The 13,128-nt window shown below is 42.7% G+C and overlaps 1 protein-coding gene across 1 annotated transcript in view; it reads right to left on the bottom strand.

Annotated features, from left to right (window-relative positions):
- FBN1 (fibrillin 1) overlaps positions 1–13,128 on the bottom strand; it is a 205,957-nt gene that overhangs the window by 64,862 nt on the left and 127,967 nt on the right. The window contains exons 30-34 of the mRNA XM_055002220.1: positions 12,662–12,784; positions 11,311–11,436; positions 9,216–9,341; positions 2,855–2,977; positions 1,597–1,719 (exon numbers count right to left, since the gene is read on the bottom strand). Coding sequence (XP_054858195.1) covers positions 1,597–1,719; positions 2,855–2,977; positions 9,216–9,341; positions 11,311–11,436; positions 12,662–12,784 — 621 coding nt within the window. The remainder of the gene's footprint in view (positions 1–1,596; positions 1,720–2,854; positions 2,978–9,215; positions 9,342–11,310; positions 11,437–12,661; positions 12,785–13,128) is intronic.

Raw genomic sequence — 13,128 nt, 5'->3', positions numbered from 1 at the left:
ATTGAGTTAATGCAATGCTGTTTTATATCTCCTTTACCTGACAAAAATCTTGCTAATAGTTTTTGTGGCTTTTTGCCATACTTTTGAAAAAATAACTTCTAATAAAGTGTCCTGATGCAATGGCAGACAGCTAAACAATTTCCAGCTTATTCTCCAAATCAGCTTGATGTCCTTCAGGACAAATGTCTGTCTGTCTGTCTGTCACAGACACACACACTTTAATTCCATAAAAGTTACAGAATGGGAGGTTGTCTCCTAAGACTCCCATTCACTAATAGAGCTGGGCACGAACTGAAATACGAACCAATGTTCGTGATGAACCAGGCCAGTTAGTGGTTCGTGATCTGGCGGTTGGTCAGAGCCCATTTCTGATGAACCACCATGAACTTTAGGCTGGTTCATTTGATTTGTTTTTTGGTTTGTCACTGCAGACAGCCGTTCGCCGATCAATCAGTTTCCTAGGCAACAGGAGATGGACTTCCTGCAGACCTTCTGCTGGCCCAGAAGTGACAATTTGCTGACCTGGATGTGACGTTTTCATGAACCAAATGAACCGATTCGTGAACCGGGGCAGGTTCGTGAAAGTTCGTGGTTTGTAAAATGTGACGAACTACAAACCGCACGGTTCGGTTTTTTCCCAGTTCGTGCCCATCTCTATTCACTAAGCGGAGGTCTTATTCTGCTGGATCTGACTCTGCATGATACAGCACAGAAATGGGGGTATTCTTACTCTTCCTTCCTATGTAGCCCATTAAAAGTTTAAAAAGGAAGTCGGGTGGGGCAGGCATTTTCTGACATTCCAGGATTTTAGAGGTTGCCCTCTTCGTAGCTTAAAGAGCCCTTGTGGGATCAATAAATCAGGACTGGGGAAAGCACCTTACTGCCAATTCTAATTAACTCATTCCACCCTCAGCTTCATTTGCTTCAAAATGGTCACAGATTTTTAAAGAATCCCATTATCCTGCATTTTACAGGGATCAAGGATTAGGGACTTGCATTCCCTAATCCTATTCCTCTCTCCCCTCCCTGTAATTCTCTCAGAGGTTCAATCAGGCAATTCCTTGCCCCTCAGGTTTCCTCCACCCTGTCTTCTTTCTTTATCTGGAGGCAGTCTATTCTCAACATTCTACACAGCAGGCTGTTACAAAAAGCAGCCAAAATCAAAAAATAACTCTATATGGGCTTGCAACCTATCAGATGGGGCTCCAATTCCCACCTGAAAGTCCTGACATATGGGATGAAAGCCACTGTTGTATGTGATCACCTATTTTAGGAGCCCTTCTTAACCATTAGTTTCTTATTTTTAAGTTTACCAAAGTAATTATAGCAATATTATCAACATAAAAAAGAATTAAACCAACACCAACCTTTGGGGTAGGGGGCAACAAAGAGATCTGAATATCTATTAAATAGACACATGCAGTTGTTTGCAAAAAAGTTGTGTAGAACCAATGAAGTGGCCAAAGCTAATAAGTGCTCCTGAAGAACAGTCTCATATGATCAAATTTGTTTATGCCTAAATGGCACCTCTTGAAGCAATCAGATGAACGAACGTTGTATTTAGAAATACTGGTGTCTGTCCAAGAGAATGCTCACCTGTACATGTGAATCCATCCCCAGTATACCCTTCTTTACACAGGCAACGGTACGATCCCAGGGTGTTCTTGCAATCTGCATGTGGACTGCACATATGTGTGCCGTTGGAGCATTCATCCAAATCTAAAGAGGACAATATCCCCCCCACAAAAATCCTGCATTAATAAAAACGCAACCATTTATCATTGCAAACTGTGTATGCTCTGCACCAAGCGTAATGGAAAGCCATGCAGTGGTAAGTCTGTGTCAAAAAAAAGAAGCAAAAAATGATGGCAGGTAACTCTTGAGACAAACGGTGCTGCCATACATAAATAGAAACATTGTCGTAAACAATCTGTGACTCAGCAATGGAGCTGATGGCAACATGAAAGCTATCAAAAGAGGATACTTTTGCCGAAATGCAAGTCTCTGAAAGAGGGAAGGGGCCACGGCGCAGTAGCAGAGGACATGCATAAGGTCCCAGATCCAATCCCTGATTTCAGGGAGCAGGAACTGAGGAAGACTTCTCCTTCTGCTTTAGAACTGTTACTAAAACCTAGCTCAGTATTGCGTAGACAATGCTGATATAGGCAGAAACAACAGAATTCTATACCAAAAGAAGCTTCATTTGTTCATACAAAATAATACCACCCTAAAAGCAGATAGGCTAGGCTTTTGTGAGAGTGCTGGGTGAGAACGTAAGAAGAGCCATGCCGGATCAGATCAGTGGTCCGTCTAGTCCATCATCCTGTTGCATATGGCAACCGACTAGTTGCTGTGGAGGACCCATGAACAGGGTATAAAAGCCCAGGCCTTCCCCTGATGCTGCCCCCTGGCACTGCTATTCAGAGGTTTCCTGCCTCTGAATATAGAAGTACAGAGCACTGATGAGGATTCATGCAACAATAATAAGAGAATATGGCTACCCCTACAACAAACCTTCTATTACCACCAGGAGGGGAAGAGGAACCTTGATCTGATGTGGAGAGGGCGGGGGGGAATCACGATTTTAAAATTATTTCGGCAGCCATCCAAGCAGCCTAATGACACAGCACAATTTGCTCCTCTACACGTTTTCAAGAAGGAACTATTCAAGAGGTTGCTAGTGTCTATGGATGTTTGCATTAGTGCATAGGATTGGATGTGGTGGCTGTGGAAGTTATATCTTTTGCACATGAAGCCAATGGATACCACACTGCATACAAAACAATTGCTTTCAGCACCCCCCACTGAAGAATTTCAAAGGTTGAATTAGCCAAACAGAACGCCTGAAGCTCACCTGTACATTTGATACCATCTCCAAGCCAACCTGGGCTGCAGCTGCACTTGAAACTTCCAGCTGTGTTGGTACATATAGCGTGCCGGTCGCAATTATGGGCTCCGATTTCACATTCGTTAATATCTGTGGGAGGAAAAAATGTCTATATCAGCAAGGCCAATACTGCTCTGCACTGAAACCCCTTACATTACCCTGTGACAAAACTATCGGATCTTGGCTGCTTGGGCAAGAAAGACGCAGCCATCTCCATTCAGAGCGAAGGCATTCAGAGGGCTTGGTTTGCCTTTTGTGAATCACTGTTAAATTCAACTGGTTACGTAATGCCATGACATCATCATGCTCAGGTGCTCACAACGGATTCCTGATTGGGTGGGAGGAGGCTACTGTGTGTTAAAAAACAGTACCAAAGGAACAGCCGAGAGGGGAAACATGGCTGCACCCAGTTACAAAATTATGGGAGGAAGTACATTTGTGCATTTTGCACTTTCTCAAAACTCCGTTTTCACTGCTAACCTTCCCCCCTCCCTTTGTTTTTCTTTTTGCAGGCAAAGATTCAGCACCGCTCCAGCTTCAGCCAGAGGAGAAGAAAGAGACTCTCTTAGCACTGTGTTTTTCATACAGTATTGACTGGGTTCTCTCGTTATGATACAAAAGATTCCCCACCACCACTAGTTTTCTGGTAATAAAAAAGACCACATTGTGTTGTCTCCTTTCAGATTCTTGGTTTTCTGCAGTACCACTCTGAAGCAGGTTGCTACTCAGCATATTAGTGTATAAAGAGACCACATCCAAGGTAACAAAAAACACCTCTTCTGTCTGTAATTGTATGTTACTGATATGATTTAGAAAATCCATAGTATCTTTTAAATATGAGCTTATGTTCTGCACAAAGGGTTTAAGAAAGATGTCTACATATTGGGCCAGGGGTTCCAACACAGAGCCACAACCTGAAACTATTGGTCGTCCTGGGACTGGAAGGGTGCCTTTATGAATCTTAGGTAAGAGATAAAATTGTGGCACTCTCTCCTCTGATGTCCGAAGGTAGTCATATGTGGATTTAGCTATATAGCCTTCTGCAAGGCCCTCCTCCAAAATGTTTAAAAATTCTTTCTTAATGAGTTCTGTGGGGTTCCCTCTACTCCTCATGTAGTGAGCTGTATTGTTGAGCTGTCTGTGAGCCTCTACAATGTAATCCTCTCCAAATCCCCCCTCTTTTTTTCATCCTCGCTGCTACTCAGCATGACTAAAGATACCTAAAAATTGGCTCAAAAAAAAGAGAGCAAAAAAGAGAGCAAAATTTTCATTGACTTTACTAAAGCAAAGGGTACAGTGTCAAGACTGTATAAACATTTTCTTTATCTTTCCCCCCTTCCTAATCTTGTTTCCTTGCAACATTTCCCTTTGTGTAAAGCTGCGGCAAGCCAACAAAAATAAACATTCCTGCCCAAGGCTGACCCTGCATCCTCAACTTGTCCCACTGCTTCTTCCGACCATAGCTCATGAAATCCTTATCTCTGTAAGCAATTTCCATTAATATGAAGAGAGGCTTGACTGTATTTTCCAAGACATTTTGTATCTCTCTCTCTCACACACACACAGAGGAAAAAAGAGTTGTCTGAATAGTTTGTCACAGACTTAAAATCCCAATTATTCATTCAACTCATTCATGAGGTTTTGTGGGGGTATGCAAAAAAAAAAAATTGCCCGTTTTCCCATCAAGTTATTCAGGCTATGTACCTGGGGTCATCCAGGCTTGGAATAAAATGCTACCACACAGAGACCATGTAAATAGGGACCTTCAGCACTGCAGCCAATGAGAAGAGGCAACAACCACATCCCTGTTCTCACTTGGGGCTTATTTTATGCCACTGAACTAAAGCAAAACTCAAATCCCTCCGAAGATCACTTTCACATGTTTGCTAACTCAAGAAGACTGCATGATTAATGTTAACCAAGAAAAGCCTATTTGCTAACCGTTTTAATTCTGTGTTTCCTTTATAACCCCCTTTGGGCCCTGTGATAAACCCTCCTATCTCTCCAGGTGGTTCTACATGCAACATATTCAACCCGTTTTTAAAAATCAGAATATGGTACACTTGCTGCCTGGTTTGCCTTGACCTATGCCAGTCAACTGATGGGGGAACACATCCTTGCTGGCTCTCCTGGGTTTCTGCAAGGCTTGCACTATCACTGAGCTTCTGGGCCACCTGCTAGGGATGAGCAAGGGAGGTACTATTCTACAGTAGCTCCAGTGCTTCCTGGAGGGCAGGTCTCAGAAGCTGGCATTAGGGGACTTGTGCTCTGTCCCACGGCCACTGACCAAGAAGGTGCCACAAAATCCATCTTGTCCCCCATGGCACTCAACATCACTACAAAGCTGTTAGGAGAAACCAACCAGAGATTTAGAGTAGAGCATCACTGATTCAATGGGGGTGGGGGTACAACATGCTGGAAAAATTAGCACCCATTCCCCCGTAGGTCTCGGAATCAAAGGAGAGGAAGGCAGACATGGCAATATAGGCATTCCTTCCACTGAGCCTGTAGATATTCACCCAAAGGAGCAATCTGCAGTTGGCTTGCAGCTCCTAATGTTGCATAATATCTGAGCCATAAGATTAGGGATTTAACAACTTCATCTCATTAATCCTGTTTGTGAATAGGGTTTGGTCACTTTTGAAAAACAGACAAACCTGCACGGGGGGGGGGGCACAGCTTAGGGATGACCCTTCCAGTTCAAAGCATCAAGCAGAAAGTGATGTGAAAAGTCCTCAGTCTGAGACCCTGGAGAGCTCCTGTCAGTCAGAACAGACAGAACTGACTTTGGTCTGACTGAGCAGAAGACAGCTTCATGGGATGATGACTTTGCAGGGTTAGGAAAACGAGGAAGACCAGGCAATGATAAGAGCTAAATTAGTAGGGTTGTCTATGTATATATTTACTTAGAAAATGTATATGCCACTAGGCCAGAGAATGTATAGTCCTAGTCATCTTGCAGAGGGAAGAGCACTGGGCGGAGGTATGCATACACGCCTGCAATTCTAGAGTCCTTGGAGAAGGGGAGGAGGGCTAAGGTGGTATTATGGAAGTAGCCAACCCTCTTCAAAGGGGCATCTGCAAGTGGCCCCAAACCAGATATGAGATCTGGGTGCAGATGAGAGGTGAAGAAAGAATGAGCTGTTTTCTTTTGCTTGCTGTTGGAGAAGGGAGGAAATTCACTGAGGACTCCACAAGAGATTAGAAAAATGGACAAAACACAGCAATTTAAAGTTGGGGAAGGGCCTCTGTAAGTCATTCTTGACTTTTTGTTTGCATATTTGCCCCATTGCTGTGTTCCTTCCTTATGCAATATAATAATATCATTAAATAGCTTGGTAGACCCTTCCCTTCTTTTATGCAGATAATTAAAAATGATGGCATAAAACCAGCCCCGTTTTCTGTCGTAGGTAATGTATATCTTTGCATGAACACCGAGTATTTCCATGTACTTTGCCCACATTCTTATTGAAGTGAAGAAAGAAAAAGATTAACATCTGGGATTGCCTGTCAGTGGGTGGATTATGAACACAGTTTAATGACTGGGGGCGAGGGGGGGGCATGTTTACTTGTTAAAATGGAAACAATCAGTAATGGCAAAGGGGATGAAATATGTAGATGCAACTGTAATAGCACCCAGAGGACATTATGTAGTTTGTTCTCATGAAACAAGGAACCTACACTTCAAAGCTTCATATGCATTTTTGCAATTCTTAAAAAAAAAGAGTGTGGGTTCTTTTGGCACATCTGCAAGAGCAAAAGAATCCATTCCCTCCCCCCGCCCCTCCTCCATTGTGTCAAGCTGTTTTGACACAAAATCCCTGTTATGTTTTAATACTTGTCATTAAATGCTGTGTCACTGGGGTCTGCTGCCTGAGAACAAGAAACATAGCTGTTGGAATTAAATCTGAGCAGCGAAATAAGGCTGTCAGATGGATTGCCTAATTCCAATTTAACAAAGGAACCTGGACGGTGAGAATTTTAAAAAAAGAAAAACAGAAAGATTCATTCCACTCCACGGTTCCCCTTGCATTAGTGTTCAGGTGAAAAGTAAAAAAAGGAACATGAAGCTAACTGATAGAACACTAAACCTATCGTGAAGAAGCATTTGGAAGAGAAAGGAAACTACTCACAACAATAAGACACTTGGAAGGCTTAGGTGACATATTAAAATGGTCTTTAAAATCCACTCACTGCCTCATCCAGCTGCACCGCGGTTGTTTGTCCACCGTTCATTTGCAGCTGGCTGCAGCTCCTCTGCATTCCTTGCCCACCCCAGTCTTTCTGTTCCAGGGCTCGCTCATCAGTTTCCTGGCCCCCTTCTGTTTCCTAATACCACGGGGTCGGGTTGCCAACTCCTGTTGGGAAATTCCTGGATATTTGTGGGTGGATTCTGGGGAGGCTCCTCAGTGGGTTTTAATGCCATACAGTCCATCCTCCAAAGCTGCCATTTTCTCCACGGGAACCGATTTCAGTAAACTGGAAATGAGTTGTAATTCCAGGAGATCTCCAGACCCCACCTGAGGTTGGCAACCCTACCATCTGCTATTCTCTCCTTCGTTTGCTTCCTGCTATTCCAAGGGCAGTGCAACATAAGCATTACCAAATAAATACAAGGAAGGCACCTTCTGCTGCAAAAATTCAAAAGTTTCCATGTGCTACATCATTCTGAACCTCGAGATAATGACTGGAAATCTCAGCTCCAAGGAACATGAGAATGGCAGGCATGGAGCTTTAACAAAAAAGCAAAACCAGCGTCTTCTCAGGCTCAGTCTGCATATTTAAAAAACTATTGGTTCAGCCCCCCACCAGAGAAAGGGGGCTGGCAGCAAATGAGCAGTGGCTGAGGTCCATCTAGGCTGACATTTTGTCTCCTATTTTGGCCAGTATTTTTGGAGGCTGGAGGTGTGTATGAGCTGAAGGGCAAGAGCTCACCATGGCTCATAGCCTGGGACCTGCAAGAGTCAACTTGGTGGACCTGGAAAAGCCCAGATTTGTTTGTTTGTTTGTTTGAATTTTCCTCCTTTGCTGTAAGCCACTGGAAGTCCCTCCAGGGAGAACAGCGGCCTAGAATTGCCTAACTTTCCTGATCATGAGAAGACAACCTATCAGGATGGGGAATTGAGGCTTAGCCCTTTCCTAGAAATGCTAAGATTTCTAATAGTAAGGAGCCTTACAAGTATGGGAAGCAAGATTCTTACATCTGCTTGCATGAGCTTTTTTCAGAATGCTTAGATCGGCCTTCAGTGCTGGAATGTCAGTCCAAGAGGGACAAAGAATTGCTCAGACCCAACTCAGCTCATAAGCAAGCAAGATGGAAGACAGCTGTTACTAATGAACAAGATGTTCCCTGCATTGCTCTTACCTAGAATAATTTTCCAAATATTTGTGAAGTCTGCTTTACAACAATAATTTCACTTTCTTAGTAGATGTGACTTTCTGGCCTGCATACCTGTCTATAAGAACTGTGCTCGCTCTAAACCTGTATTTAAAAAATCAAATTAACCATATGCATGTGTTTATATTTCAGGCAACAGCTATGACCTGGAACACCTTGGCTTAAACACCATCATCTAGTGTTATTTAATGTGACTGGCCCTTCAGCCTGAAAGTTCGAACTTCAGTGTTTTTGGCTGGGAAATGATATGAAACTGGTGAACATTTTTGGTACTGTTAAAATATCTTGATGTAACTTAGTTAAGTTCTGTACCTCTGCTACTTTGAAAGCACCCAAAAAAATCTATTCAAACACGTATTTTAATGCTTAAGAGTTTGCAGACTGGAGTGTCAAGTTACCAAACTCAGTTCCAGTCTGATCTTGTTAATGTGGCCCCTGATGGTCTCGTCATAACGCAGTAAATCATGTAAGTTGGTTTGGTCCTGGTCTCAGAATGAAGCTCTGTCAATCTCTTAGACGGAATAAAACTCAACGTGTTTTATTTGTTACTTGTTTATTTGTTACTTTCCGCTTTTTTACAAAAAAAACCCCTCAAAACAAAAAAGAAAATGATATTGATGTTACAGTTCATGCCATGACAACACAATCCTCCAGTCTTTTACATCCTTAGGATTTTTACCAGGGGCGGCCTATGAGAGAGTATTTTAAAATTAGCCATCAGTATATAAAGAAACTGGCCAGACTGCCACACCAGCAAAGCTGCAGACTCTAGAAGTAGTAAACCATGTGTATTCTCTCACGCTCTTAAGTAAGTGCCATAGGCAAAAGGTGTGATGAAAATAATGTCCATGAGGTTTACAGGGCAAAAAAACCTGGCACCACAATATGATTCAATGAACATGCATATTCATTAAAAATACACACACATACCTGTGCAGCCAGTTGTTCCTTTTTTGCCAGAATAGCCCAAATCACAATGACAGATAAATGAGCCTTTTGTGTTCTCACAGGTTCCGCTCAAACAGATGTTCGGATTCAGTTCACATTCATTAACATCTGGGGGGAAAAGGGGATGAGAACCATATTTGTAAGAGTGGAATCGACATTTCACTTTAAATACAAGGACTGATGCAAAAAAAGTCCCTTAATAAAAATATAAACAAGGAAATAACTATAAAGTTTCGGCAAGGGATGTGATATGTTTTTGTAAAACGGATCCTGCAAAAATGGAAAGCTGATCCTGCAGAAAGGAGTTCTGTTTCTGAACCCAAGCCCATCAGAACTTTATCAGGCTTATAGTGCAGTCCTAAAGCAGAGTTACAATTTTCTAAGGCCGCTGGCTTCAACAGACTTAGAAGCATGTAACTCTTCCTAGGATTGCACTATAAGAAAAGGAATGGTTCTTAGAACCGGTAGCAGCAGCTGAGGAATCTACCTGCCTTGGGGCAGAGGTCATCATGGGACATTTAAGGGGAATTCTTTGCTCTTCACACTTTCTGCAACCAGCGTCAACAGACCCTGAAAGATTGCAGGGGGCCCACCTGCGCTGACTCCACGGCGCCTGCTTCTATGTATTACAACACACAGCGTTCGTTGGATTACTTACTTAACAGCCTCGGCCTTTAGTTTTGATTTAATCTTGCAGGAAGCCAAATAACTGTAAGGATGACTTAATCTGGCCTACTGCAGTAGGGTTCCCCCCCCCCCCACCATTATGGATTTTTTTTCTTGTATCAAAAGTACAGTAACATGTAAGGACTTAATATTTTGCATTGTCTTCCTATATGGATCCTATGTAGGGCCCCCCCCCTCATAAAACTAAAAGATCCGAAATAACCAGACCTCTATATAAGCACTACCACTGAAGTTTTGTTGGCCCGGCTTTATTCCCTCTAAGTTAAGAGCTCTAGACCACCACAAACTATTTTCATTCCAGGTAGGGTTAATGGGCACCAATCCAACATGCTCCTGAATACAATAATTCAGAAAACTAACAAATTAGGGAGGGAGAAGAGGAACAAAGATGTTTTAAACTTGTTGTGTGAAAACTGAGATTGCTATGGTTTTCATCTTTGAAGCAAGGATCTATTGTAGGAGGCGTCAGTGGTAATCCCTCATTCAAAATGCAAGGAAGGAAGTTTCTAAAAGCAAAAACTGAGTGAAGGTTGGAAAGGTCAAGGTCAAGGTAGTCCCCTGTGCAAGCACCGAGTCATTACTGACCCACGGGGGACTGTCATGACGTTTTCTTAGCAGACTTTTTACAGGGTGGTTTGCCATTGCCTTCCCCATTCATCCACACTTTACCCTCAGGAAACTGGGTAGTCATTTTACCGACCTCGGAAGGATGGAAGGCTGAGAGCCAAGCTACAAGTGACGCCTTACACAGGTTGGACACTTGTCAGCTTCAAGTTTTGATGGGAAATGTAGGCATCCTGGTTTTACAGCTTGGCTCTCCATTACAGCTGCAAGACCATGACGCCTACATTTCCCATCAAAACTTGAGGGAAGCTGACAAGTGTCCAACCTGTGTCATTCGTCACTTGTAGCTTGGCCCTCAGTCAACCTTGAGCCGGCTACCTGAACCTGGCTTCCGCCCGGATCGAACTCAGGTTGTGAACACAGCTTGGACTGCAGTACCATAGCTTACCACTCTACGCCACGGGGCTCATACTGAAGGTTGGAAAGGTAAACCTCCTCTTTCTTCCCCATAGCGCTCTAAGGAAATCTGAGGCTTCGTGAGCCTGCATTTTGCATGTCATGGACAGAAGAAGATACATGACCTTCCTCTGGACTGTTGGAGCCATCAGTATCCTTCAGGTGTGGCCAAATCTTAACACTCAAAATTAACTAGTCTTCACGTGCAGCAGTAAAGCATAAACTGAATACCTGCTTATCTCCCGCAGCAGAAAGACTGATGAGTAACTACTGCTCATTTTTGCATTGTAAACAAATCCACTTTTTCTTTTCCTTCTGACATTTGAGTGTTATCCACAGGATTAGGATGAGAGAGGGATTTTTAACTTGCCTATACAAGTCTTCATGTCCTCAGATGTCATGAAACCATCATAACAAAGACACCTGTATTCTCCAGGTATGTTCGTGCACTGGCCCCCATCACAGATGTTAGGATTGTCTTCACATTCATCGATATCTAGAAGGTGAAGTTAAAAAATGCAAAAGTTAATTAATGCTAAGAGCTATTTTTTTCCTAGCTCCCTGGGTTGGGCCTGGTTGAGCTTGCCTGTTTTCCAGAAACCTCAATGCACGATGGCCATGCCATGTCTGTTAAAAGCACCCTGTCTTCCTTTGCACCTGCTTACCCTAGGACAACCCAGAAACACGTAAGTGGGTCTTTTTTGCACTCCCTTGCCTATAATAATTTGTATTAAAGCATAACATTTCCAGGTTATTTTGCATCTGCTCTTTCTGCCGGAAACAGTTTTCCCAAACAGTTTAATATTAGTGACAGGGGGAATGGTTTAAAAGACTTCCAATTCCAACTTTTTGCAGCTGACAGAATTGATCATTATTGTTTTTCTAACTCATCAATGCATTCTCAAATACAACTGAGTATTGTTTTTTTACAAGTTTTCATACTTTTTGCCCCTCTCAAGAACACCAAATTCTAGACTAAGATCCAAAACTTTGCTTGGTTACTCAAAGGAAATGTTTGCAAAACAAAGAACTGAGCTGAGAACCTCCTTCTCTTTGGAGGGAAAAGGGTGTAACTCACCAGGAGATGAGTCTATTGTGGCTTTTAGGAATTATGCAGCTGCAGAAAGTTGAACTCATTTTAGCTACTTAGAGTCCAAGAGTTTTCTTTTCATTATTCATTGTCTGCATCACCAGTGCACCAAACAAACAGAAACGTTTTTGTATGTGTGCAAAGAGATGCAAGCAACCTGGAAAACATCTCTTGCTGGCTACTGCTCAGCTTATTAATCACAGGCTGCTGTCACATAAGATCAGTTGTTTGGAGCCACATCCAAATCCATGTGTAAAATAAAACAATTTGCTGTTTTACAAAAGAAGGCACTCAACGACATACAGAACTTTCAATTTATCAGCTTGAAATAGGACACATGCAATAGGACACCCTTTGCATTTCATGGCCTTTTGGTGCAACTGTTTGCAATTCCCCCCCCCCCAAACACACCCTTTTCACCGTGTGTTTGGGGAGAATTCATGATTAATCTTGATGCACGGGGATTCACAGTGAATCCTGATGCATCTAGCTCACAAGTCTGGTAAGTCACATAATTCAAACAATAGCTCAAATAAGCACATAGACTCCCTAAAATATCACAGAACAGCACAAACACTGTGAGACACAATGCTGCAGCATCTCAATGCAAACGTTCACAAATTCACTTTACCCGTGCAAGTTCTGTGATCTGGCATTAGCGCAAATCCCTGCCTGCAGCTGCACTCGTAGCTTCCTTCCGAATTCGTACAGAAGGTGTCGCAGCCACCGTTCATTATGCTGCATTCATCAATATCTAGAAAGAAGCGAAACGTTGGTCATGTGAAAGAAGAAATGAAACAAACATTGATGGTGCAGTTTGAGCTGGTATTTGCAAAACTTCTATCACAAAGCCCAAGTTTTTAAAATTAAAGAATGGACGGCACATGGAAGGATTTACCACTAAAAAACCACAGGGGTTTGTTTGTTTATCTCTATTACAGTTTTATCCTGCCCTTCCTGCAAAGAACTCATACAAGGTTTTGCCATTTTATCCTCACAACAACCCTGTATGGTAGGTTAGGCTGAGAGAAAAGAGTGACTATCCTAAGGTCACCATTAGTGAGCATCATGGCTGAATAGGAATTTGGACCGAGATTC

The sequence above is a fragment of the Eublepharis macularius genome, chromosome 18 (assembly GCF_028583425.1).
Source record: "Eublepharis macularius isolate TG4126 chromosome 18, MPM_Emac_v1.0, whole genome shotgun sequence".
NCBI classification, from domain to species: Eukaryota; Metazoa; Chordata; class Lepidosauria; order Squamata; family Eublepharidae; genus Eublepharis; species Eublepharis macularius.
This window is presented reverse-complemented; position numbering and strand designations above follow the sequence as displayed.